Raw genomic sequence first — 20,028 nt, forward strand, 5'->3', positions numbered from 1 at the left:
GGCAATGTTGCTTATTGAACTGGGTCAGCACCTGTGTATATCTTTAAGGAGTAATAAATAGAGCCTGCCTGGTTATCTCCAGCTACTGTCTGCTAGATGGCACATCACAATACAAACCACCACAGAGTTCAGGACTAGGAAGAAGGTTGCTATGTGCAAGTTACAGGAGGGAAAGGAGGTGCTGAAGTTAGTTACTGCATGGTGCAGTGAAAATAAACCTTTGGTTCACTTGTTTTATACTGCTGGAAGAGTAAAGGAAGACACTCGTTGCCATCAGGTTGTAGGGGATCTGCAATACAGGAGACTGTTGCTTTTGACTTCATAAAGCATCTGCTAGGGTACACATTAAGACAGAGAAGCATTTGCTGCTTCTCTTAAAACATGAGGAATGAAAAGAGCTATCTTTGGTAGCTTTCTTTATGAAATTTCAAAACATGAATAGCTTTATTAATCTGATTCAAAACTAACTAGAAGTGAGGTCTGTATGTAAAAGTGAAAGTCATGAATGCATTTGATGTATTTTAAGTAAGGCACTGAACTGCAGTCATTATTTACAGATCAAAGAAGCTCCAGCAGTGTCCTGAAACAATCTAAGTGAGAATGCCAAAATCTGATTTCATCCATGTCCATATGTTGCTTTGAACTCATAATTCACAGAATTGGTCACTATATTGAACTAATTATCAAGCTTAACGCTTGCCAATTTTGATGGCTGGGCTCCCTTATAAAAAAAGTCAGGTTTGAAGGTAAGCAGAATGATATATTGGAAGATGTGCAGCCTTTATTGAAATCTGGAGAGAAAAAGCAATGAATACATAAAAAATACCCCCTCCCTCGAAAAACCAAACATCATTTATTTTTCTAAATGGTTGCTGAGACATAAATTAGCAAAATAAATAGTTTGCATTAACCAATACATATAAAACCAAAGTGGTTAATTCCTCCTCCCCCATAGGAAAAGTTTCTTGTAACAGTCAAGTGGAAAATATCTAAAAATCTAATGAGGACATACATTGTACATGGAAGTAAAATCAAAGCAACAATTTCACAACACGGCCCAATACATTTAAATTAAAATACTAATAACAGTTAAAAGAAACACTGAGAAAGTATTTTTGCAGGCAGGAATATATAAGTAAAGTGTGTTCTCATATCAGTAAAGACTTTAAAAATTACTGTTTTGCCAATTAGTTACAGTGGTTGGAAGTGACCACAAACATTAGTTTGCCAGAGAAGTGATTTCAGGAATCACACAGCTTAGGCCATAATTAAAAAGCAATCTATGGGAAATAGGTTATTACCAGTATTTAGCAGCTAATTTGTTAGTTAATGCCTTAACAAAGCTTTCCTTTGATTGCAGTGGAGGGGGGAACAACTTCAAGAGGATTATTTGCTATTAAGACTTGTACTCAATTGCTGAGAATGCTGATGTGCTCCTGCAATTACAATTGCATAGCAGTCACCGGGAAAGCTAGAGGGATTCAGCCTGTGCTGCAGCCAGCAATTCACACGTGCAGGGCAGAAGTCTGGCCTCTGAATTTTAAGGACAATTTGCAGAGTACCCTCACGAATGTAAGTGTTAGCTAATCAATAGAGAGGTGCAAGCTGAATGCTCCTTGGTGCCAATCACACATTTTATTTTATCACTCACATCATTGTGGGTTTTTTCCCCCCCCTATATTATCATAGAATGGTTTCGGTTGGAAGGAACCTTAAAGATCATGTAGTTCCAACCCCCCTGCCATGGGCAGGGACGCCCTCCACTAGACCACATTGTCCAAACCCCCATCCGACCTGGCCTTAAACACTTCCAGGGATGGGGCCTCCACAACCTCTCTGGGCAACCTGTGCCAGTGCCTCACCACTCTAACAGTAAAGAATTTCTTTCTAACATCTAATATTCTTTAATTCTACTTCTGAAGGAACAGTCATATAACTGCTAGAGTCTCTGGATAGCATTTTTCATCAAGATAGCGTGATAGATCATTTATTTTTCCTTCTAACAAAAATGACCACTCAAAAGATATTTTCTGTTACATTCTATGAATATCATATTTAATAGAAATTAACAGTAACCTACAAATATATTCCATGTACAGACAAGTTATAATTGACTCAAAGCTACCAACACTTGTTACTATCTCCTATCATAGTTACTATCCAGCTGATCAGGGCAAGGATTCAAACACCTCACTAACCCCAGACTTAACTTCAGTCACAGGAAACCTAACCTACAAACTTCTAGGTAACAAGGTAGAGGGGAAAAAAATCCAAACTCACCCATACTTCTGAATTGCTTTTCCTGCCAATACTACCTCTTCAGACTCTTATTACCATATTTCAATTGCAAAGACTCTTCTATAGCAAAAATTGTGAATCAAAATATATTTAACAACATAATTGAACCTAAGGCATACTTTCTATGTAAAGGTTGGTTTGGGGAGCTGCAGCCCAGCTGACACAGAACCTCAGGAAGCCTTCAGCTGCAGAGCAAAGCAAAGAGGCCCATTAATCATATTTATCAAGATTGTCTACCCTGGCTTTCATGCAGTTAGGGGAAATGTGCTATTCTACTTCAGCGACAAGGAGCAAGGCTAAAACAAACTGACCTAACCGCATGGGTCATTTCCAGAAATAGAAACTATACTGGCAGCACAGCTGTACAGGCCAGAAGGCAAAAATGTTGGGAGGGTTGAAGAAAAAGGAGGGAAAAAATATCCACCCAAAACTTGTGAGGTATATAGCCAGTGGCAAAATTATACTAGGCCAAATTTTGCTTTAATTGGCATTCAGTACATTTAACATCAGCAAGACAAGATTCAATTAAGTGCCTCATGGTCTTATGTTTTCTTGCACTTCAGGATTTCATATCAGCAAAAGCAAGAATGGAGCAGATAACCTCCCACCGAGGTATAAGCATATTATTTATTCTGATATGTATGGATACTTCTTTATTTACTCTCCTCTTTTTAAGTTAAGAGACTGTACAATGCTAAATGCAAACACAAAATACAATGTACTAGCTGTTCTCACATGGAAAGCAGAGATAATATCCTGACTTATGTTTCTCTCTTTTTTTGGGGGGTTTGTTCTGTCTGAAAGAGCATTGAAAGATCTTAGTTTACTCATGATAGAAATTCATCCGTGTCACATATTGTGCGTCACTAGCAGCCTTTAAATGGGAAAGATTCAAGCCTAGGATAGCCAGATCTGGTGGACTGACCCGAGTACTGCTGTATCTGCAGCATGATGCCAAAACATTCAGGCCAAGCTCTACTTTATTGTAGCTAGACCTGCTGGCATTGAAAAGCAAGAACACAATTTTCACATATTCAGTAGCATAAAAAGAAAATTTGCAGAGCAGACACTTTATCGGCTTCTATAAAATTAACAGAAAAATAAAAGTTAGATAAGAGCCTGGTTTAATAACACTATTTCCATCTGCAGTATACACACCAGGCCTGCTTTGCCTACATTTCTATAAAAATAATGAAAATCACATTACCACCCATCTCTCCTCTTCCATCCCCCACATGCATTTCCAACTACATTCAAAGTGACATGGAATTCTCAAATTAAGGTGCACACCACACGGGCGTTATCCCAAAGATTATAAAGCTTATTGTATTTTTCTTAAAAACAGATAAGCTACAGCAATGCAGAATCTTGGCAAAAACTGATGCTAAATTACAATTTAAAATAGCTTACTACGTAACCGATGAAGTCTCAGCATGAATGCTGTAATGTGTCATGATATACAACCTCCTTTCTCTTATGATCGTATCAGCGTTATTCCACTGGGCAAGAATACACAAGGAATGCTACAGACCTATGAACCTTATACAATCAATTCATATAAAATGAAAACCTAGTCAAAGTTAAAAAATAGGAATCCATAAAATCATTCCCAAACTAAATCTCACTCCATTTACTCACACAAGTTAGTCCCAGGAAATTCAATGGGACTAGTCCCCAGAGTCAAATAAAATTAATAACATTTCAAATTTTATGTTTCCTTTGCAACTGGGTAGAGAGGCAGGATTAAAGCAAAGTCAATTCCAAGATCCACAGGTCATCCCAAGATTAGATCCCTTGCAATAGGCATTTCCTTGGGCTGGCACTGCAGCAATTGCAGGCATTGTGTGCCCTCTAGTGTAAGACAGCTCGTAGCACTGAACTCATCATGCCCATAGCAAGGAAGAAACAGAAGAAATGTCACTGTGCTACAATTTTATTTTATTTTTAAATAGTAGCAAGAGTTCCCATGCCCAAAATTAACTACTTCTCCCTTAAGTGGCCAAAGTATTTACTATAAGGATCAATTGCAAGTGCACTCCCAAGATCCCCCTTTAAACAACCTAAGAAAATTGTTTCATCTATTCCGATCACTAAAACTAGCCAAGTCTGGCCCTTAACATATTCTGAAGCTAGGTATGCACTTCAGTATTTTCTTTTTGTTGGGTCACTTCTACACTCAAACCAGTGGAATCAATTCCTATTTCCTGCAAGATAAGATAATCTTTCAGAAAAATTGAAGTATGATCTGTATTAAGCACTTGGAAGAACTGTTTCTGTAGCAGAGTCTCACAAGTGTGTCTCTAGCCATGCTTCCAAACTTTATCATAACTGTGATAAATGACAGAAGCTCTCTGCTGCAGAGCCGGTTTCTTTTTCACACCTTCACCATAACCTTTGGGTTTCAGATTCAACTTTTCAGTTTCATATTTCTCAGTGGAAGCCTAATATTTATATATAAACATATGTAATTTAAACAACACAGCATAATACACCTAAGTAAATATACATATACAAAAAAATCTAGTGATGTGTCAGGGTTGGGTAGAATTATTTATGGTCAAATGAAGGCATGGTGTCAGCAGCAGCAGTCTAGCAGACAGTTTCCTCTCTCCTACATGCTTTAGCTACATCGCTCCAAATCCGTTGTTGCAGATTTGATTATTGTACAGGTGAAAGATCATGATCACTACCGTCTTCAGAAATCTGCACAAACGGTAATTCAAGCACTAAGGCTCCCACCAAAACGAGCACCACCAACAGGCACATTATTATGGATACACACAGACCTGAATTTTCATATTGCAGGTATGGATGACATTCTTAAAATCAATGCTGGGATGATTTAAGAGGAGATGTTCCCCAGCTGCCTGCCTCGCTCCACTGCCAGAGGTTCCTTACCCTGTACCAGAAGAAAGCAGTATACATCAGGCCCTCCTTTGAACTCCAGCTCAAAGCCCACAGCTTCCTGCTACTTTAAGCTACAGAGGTGCTAACCATGGAACAGAGAGGAGAGGCCCCTCCCAAACATCACTGGAGCTCATGCATCAATGCCCTCAGACGTCCCTTTTGCTGAACTATTTCAACAAGCTACAGAATATGAAAACATCTTTCTGATGAAAGAAAAAGCAAGTTGACAGCCACCACTCAATTTGTGGGTGGCGATTTGCAAGTGCTAAAGGCTCTCAGTCACTGTCAAGCTCAAGGGCAAGCAGAAAACAGAGAGCCTGGGCTCCTGGTCTCACCCCAGCCCTGCTCCCCAGAACTCCCACTATGCCCCCAGGTCCTGATGTGCATCTTCTCTTGACCAGAGCAGGCAACTCAGGTCTTTGTGTTAGAGCAGAACTGCTGGTTGAGATAACATCATACAAGGAATATTGGGAAAAAGCTTTTGATTTTGGATTGCTGATTTTTTAACTGTGCTTCTGGTTTTTAGCAGATGTAGAGAAACAAGGTAATAGCAGCCCAAGTACAAAAACCAGATAATTGCTATCAATACTGACAGCAGCGTGATTCTGCCAGTGGAAGTCTTCCACTGTAAGAATCATGCTTTGGACTATTTCAGGCAAGAATTTCACCCTCGAAAGACAGTCCTGTACTTTCAGAAAATTGCTAAATTGCTTGTTGTTCCACACCGATCACACACATTTATAGGACTAGTTGTTTCAGAGAGTCCAAGACCCTTGACAAGGTATTATTAAAAACACCACTGTATTTTACATGTACATGCATCCATGTCTCTTTGTGCAGATTTTATATAAACAGATACACCACACACACATCTTTTAAGGGTTAGAGAATTACCCACTTCAGCACATACAGAAATTGTTTCACCCACAAACAAAACGCGGTCTTCACCAAATAGAGCCCAGCAACCCTTCAGCCATCAGCAGTATTACTCTACAACTTAGTAAAACAGGAAATCTTGACTCCCACTGAGAACTACAGAAAGAATTTAAACAGACAAAATACAGTTGCCCATAGTGGAATGTAGCTGTGGAATTAAAACTAAAAGCCACCACTCAGCCAAAAATTCCACAAATTTTTCTTTGATTCTTTCTTTTTTGCTTTTAAACAGTCACAAGTGTTAGGGCTGGCCAAATTTTACAGAAGTACGCACAACTGGCTAACCCCATTAGACAAGTAGTGGCTTCCCCTGACTTCAGTGTCATGCTATCAGGCTACAATGACTGAAGATTCAAATTTATTCCATTAACTCCAATATCCTTAGCTTGCCTTGGAAAGCTTTAAAGATGTTACTCATCCAATGACACTATCAGATAGCTTTTTTTTTTTTTAAAAAAGCCTCCCTTGTAAGCACTTTTATTTGCTCTTTAGTAATTTTACTATTTTAAGCCTTTTCTCCTCCTTTTACAAAGAGGACTCTCTCTTGGTACCTTGTTAGAGTCCCACATTCTCATAAGGGAAAGGGATGCTTTTTGTGTGTTCTCCACTTCCTGATTCTTTATCATGGATAATTTTATTTAGATGAGGAAATCCCCATTCGCCACTGGAAATAGCATGTGGAGTGTGCTCTTCAAACCATTATGAAACATGTAAAAATCAAAAGCAACCAGTGTAAAGAATACAGTTCTTAGGTTATTTAAAATAAATAAAAACCCAAAGAAACAAAAATAACACAGCATTAAGAAAACCAGAACAAAGGTTAGGCATTTTCTTCTTCCCAACTTGTTCTTGCCCACAGTGTTGCTACTGACCCACAAAACACATTCCTACACCATGAATGCTGCAGAAAACATCACTTGCAAAAATGCTTTAGTAAGCTGCTTAGGAGAACGTATGGAAATAGTATCTCTATTTCAAGCATGCAGTGAATACGCTTGCTGCAAGACTCTGCTTGCATACACATTCATTTGGAAAGAATTCACATTATCAAATCACACAAGCCATTTTTAGTACACATAGTTTTCAAAGCGGTTTTTCTGTTCAAAGATCCTAGATGCAAGACTGTCATTTTCAAAATACAAAAACACTCTGCATATATGAAATTATTTTCATCTGACAATATCCACTGATGTCAGACAGATGCAATAATTGTACGCTCCATTGGCAGACTGCAAATCAATGGCAGCAAGGATGGCTGCATTCTGCTTCTAACCTGTATGTATGGATATTGCACCTAGCCTGAGAATGAGAGAGCATTCAACTGGAAAATCTGAGATCATTGTACATGCTTGACAAAAAAAAAGGACACACATTCCCCCCTAAACTTCAACAAGGATTTGCTTTAGGTCTCTGTCCACCCTGGCCAGTTTATTTGCCATTCAGGCATGTCACAAAACCTATTTCCCACAACTGGGAAATTAGAAAAAGAGTTATTTTGTGGTCTGTAAAAGTCATTTATAAGTGCTTTTTGAGATCTCCATTCTCATTTCCAAGTACTATTCCAGCATTTGCAGGGAGAAGGTAATGAGCATAACCTACAAGAGCGAAGGACAGTTATTCCTTTTGTCCATTTATCAGTGTTGCGGTCACGAGATAGGATGTGCCTGAGCCCTTATCCTAGAGCATGGACATGTCTCCTGCTCTTACCCCACAAGAATTACCTTTAATCCTTATAAACCTTGCAAAATGAAAGTCCCTTGAATATAGGTATCTAGAAGGATACAAGTGTAGAAGTGATACTAGAGGGATACAATTACAGTGATAGGCTTTCCAAGACAGAGTAGTGTTGGGGGTGGGGGAAACAGCGACTTAATTTTCAACTTTCCTCCCATTAATCATGTCACATAACTTCTGCACAATTTTCCACATGGCAGGGACTAGCTAGTTAATCCATTTTACAGTTCCTTTCCCTTTCATGAGACTGTTGTTGTTCTATATGGAAACACCCAAGCCAAAGAAATGCTGTTTGTTCAGTAAAAGTCAAGAACTCCAGTGTTATGGATCCCGCCTAGCAAATTTCTGGTTAAACCTAACCTATCTAGAATTACAAAACAAAATAAAGCCAGCTCAGTTTTCCAGAAGGTAACAAAAGACAGATACTGCACATATTTCATTAAGGAGGATGTTTATTTTTCCAAACATTGTATTAAGATAGTGTCCTGTTTGCCTATTTCTATCGACATCTGCTCTGTAATACACAGAAAGATAGAAGATCAAAGTTTTAATTGTGTACGTAAAAGAATGCATTAATAACATTCTTTCTGTCCTACAGCAACAGAGATAAACTTAAAAAAACCCCCTCTAACAGCTCAGAGAACAGGATATTTATGTAAAGATGTCCTAACAAAAGGAAAGCATGCAGAACTACCTCTAGTGGATAAACAAACTGGGCTCCCTGTTTGCAGACTGTTCCCAATCGAGCTCAGCCCTCAGAGATCCCCTCCCTCCCTCAGTCAACACAGCCAACATAGCTGGGTTTCACATTTTTATACAAACCCTTCTCAGTATTCTTTGTTCACCGACCCTTTAAATTTAGGAAAATGCAGTAGGTGTGCCTTTCAGGCCCATTTTGCTGCTAGTTGCTTTAGATTCCCTCTCCCAGGTAATAAGTTATTTAAGGAGGAGGGTTTTTCTTGGTCCTTTTTCTGCGAGCTCCTCTTCATCTGTATAGGCTGCACTATGTATCCTCCATATCCCTTTTGATACACAGTATAACAGCACACTAGTTCTGTGGCATACATACAAACAGTACCTCTTCCTCAGGAGGCATCATTACTTCTTGGCTTTCCGAGATTGGGAAGAGCTTGAATTTGTTGCCTGTTTGTCACACTGCTGCCAATCATTAATGCAATAGCATACTTTGCACTAGCTCCCCCAAATTAATACAGCATGGCATCCTCTCTCCCTCCCAAGACAGCACTAGCTGCCTTTATTGACTTAGGGCTCCAACTTGCATACACTGAAGGGAAATAAAACCAAACAAAAAATCCAAATCAACACACAACTGTACTAACTTAAAAAACTAGAACTCCCCAAAGTGATGACTAGGCTATCTCACTGAAAGTAAGATCAATAGCATGCTGTACAAGAGTGGGTTCAGATTTACCAGTAGTTTTCTTTCAAATTCAGAGCTCCAAGTTCTGAAATGACATTGTCAAGTAAGGCATCATCATCATCTCTACCTAAATGGAGGCCACCACAAGCAGAGAGCCTGAATCATCTCAGAAAAGTCCACAAGGCAACACAGAGGACAAGTTACTCGGGGCTACCCGCACAGCAAAGATTAACATTTGAAACTGATTCTCAGCCTCCTTTCAAGACATCTGTGAATTATGAAGAGCCGGTCATCCTCCATCCCTTTTGTCCTTAAGGAAGAGTTTAATATTAATTTCAGCTCATTTTGAATCTACTTCTGGGTGAGGGCCCAGTCCATCTGCAATATTTTTAAAAGTGACAAATTAGATTAAAACCACACAGAACACCCACTCAGGATTCACTCAGTTCTTCCCTACTATGGGAACTCATGACAACAAGGACATTACAGTTAACTGCGGAACTGCTTGTGTGAAGCTGCAACCTGCACGCGGACACGCAGAGGGTGAAAGAACTCATTGTACAGCGAGCTGTTGTACACAGGGAAACCAGACACGGCACTTCCTTTACTTTTGTGTTGTCCTCTCATTCACAATAACGTCCTTTAAGGCATCTGCTAGAGTCCTGTAACATTAATGGAAATGGAAGAGCTCCAATGGGAACTCAGGGGTTTCTCTCTCTTTCCCATGAACTGAACATGATGGAATTTTAACAGATGTTCTGCATGGTCATAGTTAATAAAATGAATTATGCAGAAATTAAAAATCTGGCTCCATTTGCTTATATAAGATCTCAGCAGCAGAACTACATTCCCATTAAGAAATTCTAGAGGATTTACAGCGGATTTATAGTCTGCTCCTGCCTTGTTATAAGATGGCTGGAGATTTTACAAATGAACCCGTCTCTTGTGAAAAACATGAATAAATTTACCTGTTCATTGACTGTTCTTAGTAACATGATCCAGTTTCCACACCACGCATGCTGGTACACTACAACCATAGAAAGGGACAGTTCTCACTTGGATTTTCTTTGGAAATGACATCATGGGAATTCCACATCATTTCACAGCCTCCTATTTCTGCCATTTATTCAAAGTCTCATTCAGCAACCTAATAACCATACTCCCACTTTGTGCTTTATCACAAAAGCTTTCCTCTTGGAGCACAGACGTCACTTTTGGGCTACTACTGCCAACAGAACGATGCACTATACCTCACTTCCCTTTCGATTTTAGGATTAGTTCAGTGTAACTACATCAAAGGAAGATGTAAAGACCAAAAGTAATGGAGATGTGAGATAAGAAGCACCAAGAAGTACATAGGTGAAAAAGTCATAGCCAAAACTTCTAAACAATGAGGTTCGCTCAAAGTTATTTCCAAAAGCATTACATATTTAGCTATCTTCTTTCTCTTCTAATATTCATCTGAACAGAAAGTATTCTGATGAGAAGATAAAGGAGGTAAGTGAAAGAGCGAGAATCAAAAATGAAGGATGAAACAATTACCTTGCATCAGAACAGAAGCACCACAGCAACTAATGTAAATTACATGGAGCAGAATAAGGCTGTCTTGAAAAGATCTACTATGAAACAGTAAAAAGACAAGCTTTCAGTACTGCACTCCCTTTATAATCAGACTCATTTTCACTTAAGTCCAAGCAACTAGGAAGCAGATCTCTAGCCAGACACTGAAATCCATTTTTATGCAATATGCAAAATTTTATCCAGATGCAACAACTAAAATTAACCTTTCTTACATTCTTGCTCAAGACTTTTGCCAGTGCAAGAATATCATCATCATCTGAAAAGCATCAATATTCCCAGCTTCTTCCAATTACATTTTTAAATGAAGCCCCTCTATCTAAAAATCCTACTCCACTGTAACTAAACAAAGGGGTTTGTGTGAGTAAAGAACCAAAGCATGTAAACAAACTCGGTAAGTATAAAAGTCAGCTGGTATTAAATATCAGTCTATGTATGCTCTGCAGCTACCTGGATGTGTCCAATAATGAATTAATATAGATTTTTATCTGAAAATAAAGACTTTCTCTAAAGGAAGTAGTGGACTTAAAGAGAAGGGAAAATACCAAGATTAAATGTCAGGCTTACAACAGTTCCAGCTGAAGGTTCAATATGCCGTTCTTACTCGAGTAGATATTGCTTTACAATATTTAGTGTCAGAAAAATGCAACAGTCTTAACAGTGTTAAATTCAAAGATTTTTTTTTTAAAACTTCATCTCTGATTTGTTTCATATTGAAGAGAAAGCACATTTCATTTGGTAATCATTTATTTCTCATTCTATTGGACAGATTCTCCCAAAAAGCAATACTTCAACTGAAATCAGTTCTGAAGGATCTTTTATGAATATACATAATGGAGAGGACCCCCATTAAATTTCCAAAGTGCTGCCATTTTGAGTAAACAAAGTTATCTCAGCAGGGTCACACACTATGCCATGAATATGGTCTGCAAATTAATTACCACCCTGACATATGTCAAAACAAATTTTAAGGAGAATAGCACCCAGTAGTAACCATGTGTTTTATCTACCTGTTAGTATGCAAAATCTGTATTCAATGGAATCTAAATTTATTCATTTATTCAGAACCCCTCAGAGAAATCAAAATGATTCGTTGGCCTTTTTTGCCTGTCTCCAAATGAAATCTGAGTAAATAACATGTGTTTAGTGAGCCAGAAAATAAGTACAGGACGAAGCTATGGCGGGGGTTACATTTCAGAAAAGCAGGTGTCATCTCTGTGCAAATAACTAATTTTTTGAACACTTAAATCTGCTAAAATAGACTGCAATGCACTATCATTTCTCAGCACTTTAAGGAACACTAAATTTGGTATTTCTTATTTTAGGTAATATCCATCTTTATTCTGCAATTGTAACAAGAGCTGGCTAACAGAACTGTCCTAAAACCAGTTATCAGCATGAAGAAAGGCTTTTAAAAGCAGAGCTATTGAATGAAGGCTTTTTTAAAAAGCCTCTGCAACTGGCTTTATTATCAAAGGTAACACAGCCAACAGATCTGATCCTGTGTTTGAAAAACAAAAGCAAAGATCCAAACCTAGTTTACTCAGTTCAGTTATAGAACAAGAGGACAAACCCACACATCACATTGAACACAATAAGTAAAGAACCCTTCCTGGACAATAGGCATTATATTTTCATAGGAATTGAGCTCATCTCTATTTGATGTACTCATGGTGCAGCTTCTGCTTTGTCAAAAGATGACTCCCTGGGATCTGATTCTGAAACAGTTTTAGACTGGGAGTTCATCAGTACGTTTTTCCTACTTCTTTTATAATCTGCCTTCAGTCCACACAGCATATCAACCACTTCCATAACGCTAATCCTGTAATTCACAGTACACTTATGAAGAAATTTTAGTTTAGGAACTATTTATTGCCAAGCAGGCCAAAGTATTTTTAGCTCCAGTTTTTTTTCCCCAACAGCAAAGACTTCTGATTTAGAGTTAAGTAATGCCGTATCACATCTACAGACTGTATGACTAAATGCATTTCTTTCACACATTAAAAAAAGCAAGCACAATCCTCCCTATATACAGATGACAGATAATCTCTTGGCATCTGCTGACAAATATATTTAAAGAAAGACTAAATCCGTCTGTGCCAAACTTGGCCCGATGCCACCAGTTCACCATTGTTGGCATACATACTTCACATGATGCAATCACAAGACTTGAGAAAGTTTCCAGTACTGTACTTTATGGTTTTAATCATGTTAACATATACATTTCCATCCTTTTACAATTTAGGAGCAACAGAACTGAGAGATAGGATAGTAAATGACTTTTTGCACGTATCACAGGTTTTCTCAGTGCACATTATCAGACTAGTAACTTACCTAGAATGAAATACACTAGGATTTAGAGCTTATGGTTAGAGCAATTGATCTCAATTGTACTATTATCTCTTGTTAGAAAACAAAGTGAGGCAAAGGAATCAATTTTAAAAAAAAATAGGACCGAAAGTGTTTTACCTCTCTTAATACTGTGCTTTTATAACCCCGATAAAGTCCTTGAATACCCTGTAAATCAACAAAAGAAAGCATCAGCTATAGGGAATTAGTTTGCCAAAGACCACAATTTATCAGTGATTACGAGGCAAGCATTACAACCTTACTGAGCGTCAGACCTGAACTTCTTGCAAATTGACTATATTGATTATAACATTGTATACTGTATTCCATGATTTACAATGCCAGAGGGTTTTATGTTCATTTTAAAGATCATTTAACCACTGTTCAGAATAATCAGTTATAGACAAGAAAATATACCTTACAGTTAAAATTAAAAGGGTAAGGCAGTACAGAAGCACATTACGTCAAAACTCTACTTGCCCAATATTTTAGTCTAGAAGTATCCACTATCCTGTAAATAGTTTTGAAACTACCACTCTTCTGTTTAAATAGCTCATGCAAAATGAGCCCATAGGATGACAGCTTCCTACGTCCACCTTCTTAGCCTTGATTCAGAGCATTTATCAAGAAAGATATTTTTTATTTTTACCCAGCTGATAACATTCAAAACAATTAAAATTTTATAAGCGTATAAAAATTATGTTTAATATCTTATAGGACAGTTTATTCCAGTGTTTGGCAAGTCTTATGGTTCTCTGGCCAGCTACAAAGAAGGGGAAAAACATACAGTTTTGAGAGCATCAGCTTTTACAGCAGAATCACCAAGTCACAGAAAGAAGTTCCAGCGACCCTCTTGTGCAGGGTTATCACAACAGTTTTCATTTACAAGCAAATAAAAATCAAGTGGATCATTTAAAGGTCAAATTTGTTTCTTCCTTTTCCTGGCTTTTACACACGGAAATGTGTGTAACATTTTTCCCCACAGTGTTTTCAGGAGGCAATTTCTCTTATGGATTACAACTTTAAAAACACCCCTTGTGAGACTCAGTAAAAACAGTGGTGAACAGGTTTTTACAGCACGGAACAGTGCAACTACTGAAAAGATCACAAAAGCCGTTATTTTTCAAACGTTACCAATACTGGATGAGCACTCATTTCCAGAGCTCCTACAGAGCCTCTCTGAAATGGTGCCTTTAGGACATACCCTCCAAAGCTTGCTTCAAAAACTGGAATCCATTCAGCAAACTCTAGACACAGCAGAAACTCTAGGTTCTGCTGTTGCAGACAAGGACTGTTTGCATAAATACAAGCAGAGCTTTGGAAACTGGGAAGCTGAATTTTTTTTTTGTAATGTAGGGATCCCATATAAGAAGAGGAGGCAAAAGTTGTTTAGAGTGTGCATGTAAGTGCACGCACATGGGGGAGGTGGGGATTTGGTTTCCTTAAACATAGCATGCCAATCACTTTTGACAACAGAAGAATAGATAGGAGAGTGCTGGGAGAACACAGAACTGGAATAAAGTTGTAGGAATGCTTCTGGACACACATGGCACTGTGTGCCAAGAAGGAAGCAACTTCTTTGAAATTTTGCTCTGAACTCACCTCACGATACAAGGTGTGGGAGAGAATTCGGAGGGTACTCGAGGAAGGAGAAACCTGGGCCCTTTGCTTGACAACCTCAGATGGAACCCGTATGAGGCATGCAACCTGCAAAAGAACCATATGTTCAGAGCAATTCCTTTTGCTGTCTTACTCTTCATACAGTGGACACATTTGGAGATTGTTCCAAGTACAGAAATCTGAGAAATGAGGAAATAATTTTTGTAATTATTTCAGTTTAACCTAAAAACTGCTTATAAGCAGCTTATGTATTTGCTCTAAGAGCTATGTACTTTCTAAACACAAAAATGTACTAACAGAAAAATGGAAGTAACCTTGAAATTTTTAACTTCCAAACCAGAAGTAGATTTGGGTGAGGAAAATCACGGCTGAAACCAAAATTTTGAAGCCATCCTGTCTTTTGGCAGCCACAGGAATTCTCCCCCTCCACAATTTCAGAGATCTAAACTGAAGATTCATGACTTGAAGAACAACAAACTACTTTCCTAGGTAGTTCCTTCATGCCCTCTAGTGACTGACAGCAAAAGACACCCCAGTTAGCTTTAGATGCAAACAACAGATTTCAGATTTACCTTAAAACACACACTGGATTTCATTCAAGGTGAAGCATCAGATCAATTCTTCCTCCACAATGAATTTACTAGGCAAGAAAGGCCCCTGCAGCTGGATATAATAATGTGGCTGCTGCCACAAAGCTCCAGCATTTCTGAAAAAGCCAGACCTGGCTTTAAAACATTCATGTGCCACTTCAGCTTCAGGTAAAAGTTCAACTTGTGTGCATGTAATTTTGAGAAACGAGAATCCTGAAGTGTCAGAGTTACAAGCTTCTCATCTCTTCAGAAAATGCCTGTTTGTCAGCACTTAAACTTTCAAGAAGAGTTTGTCTTCACTTGCCCCCAGGAATACCTAAAGCAGTACTGGGACTGGAGGCAAAACACTGGAGACACAGTGGGCCTTTACCAGATTTTTGGCCTTCCTTGATCCCATCCTGTGCCGGGCTCAGGAACACACCATGGTTCCTAAACATAAAGGTGATCACCAAGTACTTCAAGAGCAACCTAGGTGAAAGCTGCCCATCTGAAGTGGCAAACCAAGCTGCTGAGAATCTCACATGTGCCAAAGAAAGTTCAGGAATTCACTGCCAGATTGCACAGAGACAGTAACTGGAGTGGTCATTTGTGGGTAACACAGTACAAGGTTTAAGTTCCACTTTCACAAAGAGACCAAGTCTGTTATCCTGTTACATTTCTACAAGTTTACCAGACAACAATATCCAAAAGTCATTACAAACAGATCTAACTCCATGTGCTCTTCAATTCTCAGGGTCAAAAATAACAAGTGACCCCAATCTGTCAAGAAAATAAGAACTGTCAAGTTTTTTGATAGTTCAGCATAAATATTTATAGAACTTCATGCTTCATAACACTCCATGTCCTTATATTAGCTTTTTATTCCTTAAAATATGGAGGCAGGAGGAAAGCTTTAAAAAGGCTCGGATGAAAACAATCTAGTCAATCAAGACCAGACAAAGAGCACAGCATGGCTTCCTGACATCTGGGGTGCTGCAGTTTTGGCAGGAGAAGGGTGGCTACAAAGTAATGTCTCCATTTCCCCTGGACTACTTGGGGTGCATTTCATTTCGAATTAACTTTGATGTTTCTCCCATTTGAATTTGCGCTTACAAGGGAATCCGTGGCTGCACAAGAACAAAAACAGTGATTACATTGTGCTGTTATGAAAGGAAATAAAGGCTCGTGTCACTAGGGCTGTGCTGTCAGATTAGCTCCATAGGGCACTTCTGGTATTAAAAAAAAAAGCCGTGAGCCGCAACTGCCAACATCAGACTGAATGGTGACATTTCTGCTGCACACCTGAACTTACAGCATGTTACGTTATTTGTTCCTACATGTGTACCTTACTATCAATAACAATCCAAGCAGTCTTTTGTTGTCAAACACAGGTCTCTAAAGGGAAGTATGCAAGATTAACTTCACACATATCTTATTAGCTCACAAGGTTAAAAAAAAGTAACAAGCTGGGACAGATGGGTGCAGAAAAGTCTCAAATCTATTACACTCAGATCTCAGTCACTCAGCCTTCCAGGCAATGCTGCTGAAGTTAAAAGAACACAACGCACATCTCCACGGTTTGCTTTCTTAGCTAAATGTGTTCAAGCAGCACCAAGAGAATTCATACCTAAATTTTCAGACATCTGAAAGCTATAAGCAAATTGCATGAGCAAGGGTAAAAGATGCAATTGTGTGGCTGCTTCACAATAACTGTCCATGTACATGCTTTTACCTGCATCAACTACTAGATAAATAGAGATGAAGACAGACAATAATGTGACCTCTCATGGTGGGAGCCCATTCACCTCCCTAATCACCAAGATCCCAAGAAGAAATTGGTTTTTAATCTCTTGGTTGTTCACGTAGATGTAGGCTGTTGTTTGCCACAGAAAAGCATGATACTGCCAAAGTCAGGCCGATCCTGGTGCATCCTATAGTTTTGAAGATGACCTTGTGATAAATTAGCTCTGTCGAACATCTCCACAGCCAGCCATGAAGAGGGTACAAGGGTGGGCCCTCAGCTACCTCAGCTGACATTAAGGCATCAGACAACAGCACCCTGTTGACAGAGACCACACTCATTTTTCCAAGCAAGCTCTAGAGCCAGGAGTTATTCCCATCTTTTGATGGGAGCATAAGACAGAATCAAGATCCTACAGACCAAGTTCAGGGGAAAAAAATGGGTGCTGCCCTATAAGCTCCTTTCTTATTTACCAGGTCAGGTAATACAATTCTCCAGTTTTCAGACTCTCCCCCATGTCAATTCACGTGTATACATACCATAAGGGCAGGAAGACAATAACATTGAAATAGAAGGCTCAAGGATTTTTAGATTTAAGCTTTAACAAAACTCAATTTTACATCTACAATCAAAGCTGCTGTTAGTTTACAAAGCAGGTATGCAGAATTCACAATATTAGCATCTATTATCTTTCTAGCCTTTTAATACTATAACCACTTCTGAACAAAAGAGTACTGAATTTTGAAATCCTTGTCTTAAATCATTATCAGGTCAAAGGGTAACTCCAGTATTTAGACGCAAACCTAAATACATTTTTAATTTACTGACTTGCATTAGCCAAAAGCTAAAAATAGGATTATTTTGTTAACATTTATCTATGTATGGCTAAGACAGTATATCTTCTGATCAAATAAAGGTAGTTTTTTTCCCCTCTGTCAGTTCAGAGAAAAGGGTTTCCACTTTTGGATACTCCTTGCATGCATCAATGCTGCCATCTCCTGGTTGGATTCATGTTGGAACCAGACTTTCCTGGTTGGTCTGACCGATGTCTCAACTGATCATCAAGAATGACCAGTGCAATTACAGTCTCAAAAGTGCCTTGTGGTCAACAAAACCTCTTTATATACACAGATCTAAACAGTTTGTTTCGGTATATCTGAAATCTATTTCTATGTGGCTGTGGCTAACAGAAAATAAGATCTGCTGCAAAAAGCACCAGGAACCTGCACAAAGCCTTTCGCACAGGCTCACCTAAGTTTATTGGAAACACCTTAGTTTAAAGCACTAACTCTTGCATACAGGCCAATTCCACTTAAAGCAGGAGCAGCTGATCCGAATTAGGCAATACTCATCTAATTCATCAGTACAAGGCTACCACACATTTTTCTCTAAACAGTAACACAAGACACATAGTAAAAAAAGAACACAGATGAGATAGCCCTGCTTATAAGGGGTTCAGTACAAGTAGGTCATACAGGCCTTGATAATTCAATAGCCAGGGAAGTGTGAAAGCCCCAAGATATACACGGCTCACTGCTCTTTCAGTGAAACCAGCAGCAAACAGCCTACCATGAAAACAGCTGAAGCAAACTCCCAACCAAAAGGAGACTTTTAGTATTTTTATTTTAATGATTTTGTTGTTAACGTGACAATCTGAAGTAGATGGGTGGACTACAAAGCCCCCATTGCATTGCCACTGCAAATTCTGGAGTAAACACTTCTCTGCAAACCACTATGACACCACTTCTAGTTCACTAGCAGGTCCTTGCTCCTCTATCCAATATGTTCTGTTCTTCAGGCAAAGCCAAATATAAGACAATGACAACATCTTTAGAAGAGAGCACAATTCTTCCTGGTCTTCAGAGCTCTATTATTATTCAAATATTAACATATTCCATTTAGATTAACAGCCTTTTGCTTCCATCCTTTATGCTCCAGGCTAACCATTTTCTACATGGCTGGTTTTGCAGGATTTACTAGAGAATCAAAGATAACGTGCATTTGTTCTTAGGCACCTGTACTACAGTTTGACCGCTAACCCCGCAGGCATGATCTGTACATGAGATGTATGCAGAAACATTTGAAAGAGGACAGAGCAGGTGCTAGAGTTGCTATTAAGGGCTTATGCTGGGTATTTACATTAGGTGGATGCATGGCAGGTTTTTCTCAGAAGTGGGGACACAGCTGGTACAAGACTATTAGCAGCTTTGTAGCTCTAAGGAGAGGAGCTTGAGAAAGCATTTCCTTATGCAGCCTGGCATGCACCTTGTGCAGCTGATCACCTGACTCACTCCTAAAAGCTCCCACAACCATACTTCTTATCTTTAGTAAGAGACAGGTATTACCCATGCTCTTAAGATAGGCTACTGAAGGGCAAAGACTAAGAGCCCATTCTGTTAAGATGCTGGCACCTGATGTGCTCCTGCCTAACAAGCTGATCTATTCTCTGCACTAACCTGGGCTTGGGTGAGGATCAAGACCAAGTTTCTTCCACTTAGTAATTAGCCAGCCATTCTGCTACACAACAGGAGTAGTCTGAGGACAGAGAACTGTTCTGGAATACATTTGTGGCTGGCGATTTAAGAACCTGCACTCAACTCAATAACTCTGAGCAAATCTCTCACTTTCAGAGCTAAACCTACTTTGAAAATTGGGTACAGAAACATGCAGCAAGCTCCAGAAAACTTTTCTGTGTGGTAGCTTTAAACCCTTTAGAACGCTTTCTAAAGCATTTTAATTTTAAATTTCCCATGCAGGAGGTTAGTTTTAATGACTGAGTATGCTGGGAAGCTTTAACTGATGTTCACCATATAAATATAATTTAATACTTAACACAGAACTAAAGGAACATACCTGGGGAGAGTTACTCTTAAATGTCATTTGCGTAAGTTTATTCTTAATCAAATAAGAATCTA

The 20,028-nt window shown here is 38.8% G+C and overlaps 1 protein-coding gene across 6 annotated transcripts in view; it reads right to left on the bottom strand.

Moving 5' to 3' along the window:
* Positions 1–20,028, bottom strand: part of SLC25A26 (solute carrier family 25 member 26) — a 90,164-nt gene that overhangs the window by 55,266 nt on the left and 14,870 nt on the right. For 5 of the 6 annotated variants that reach the window (XR_008578784.1, XR_008578786.1, XR_008578785.1 and 2 more), the window contains exons 4-5: positions 14,786–14,890; positions 13,304–13,351 (exon numbers count right to left, since the gene is read on the bottom strand). The exons of the other annotated variant lie outside the window; for it this stretch is intronic. Coding sequence is in view for 1 of the 5 variants with exons in the window: in XM_054837965.1 (XP_054693940.1) it covers positions 13,304–13,351; positions 14,786–14,890 (153 nt within the window). In the remaining 4 variants the exon portion in view is untranslated. The remainder of the gene's footprint in view (positions 1–13,303; positions 13,352–14,785; positions 14,891–20,028) is intronic. 6 annotated transcript variants of the gene reach the window in all.

This window comes from Grus americana, chromosome 11 (assembly GCF_028858705.1).
Source record: "Grus americana isolate bGruAme1 chromosome 11, bGruAme1.mat, whole genome shotgun sequence".
Classification (NCBI taxonomy): Eukaryota; Metazoa; Chordata; class Aves; order Gruiformes; family Gruidae; genus Grus; species Grus americana.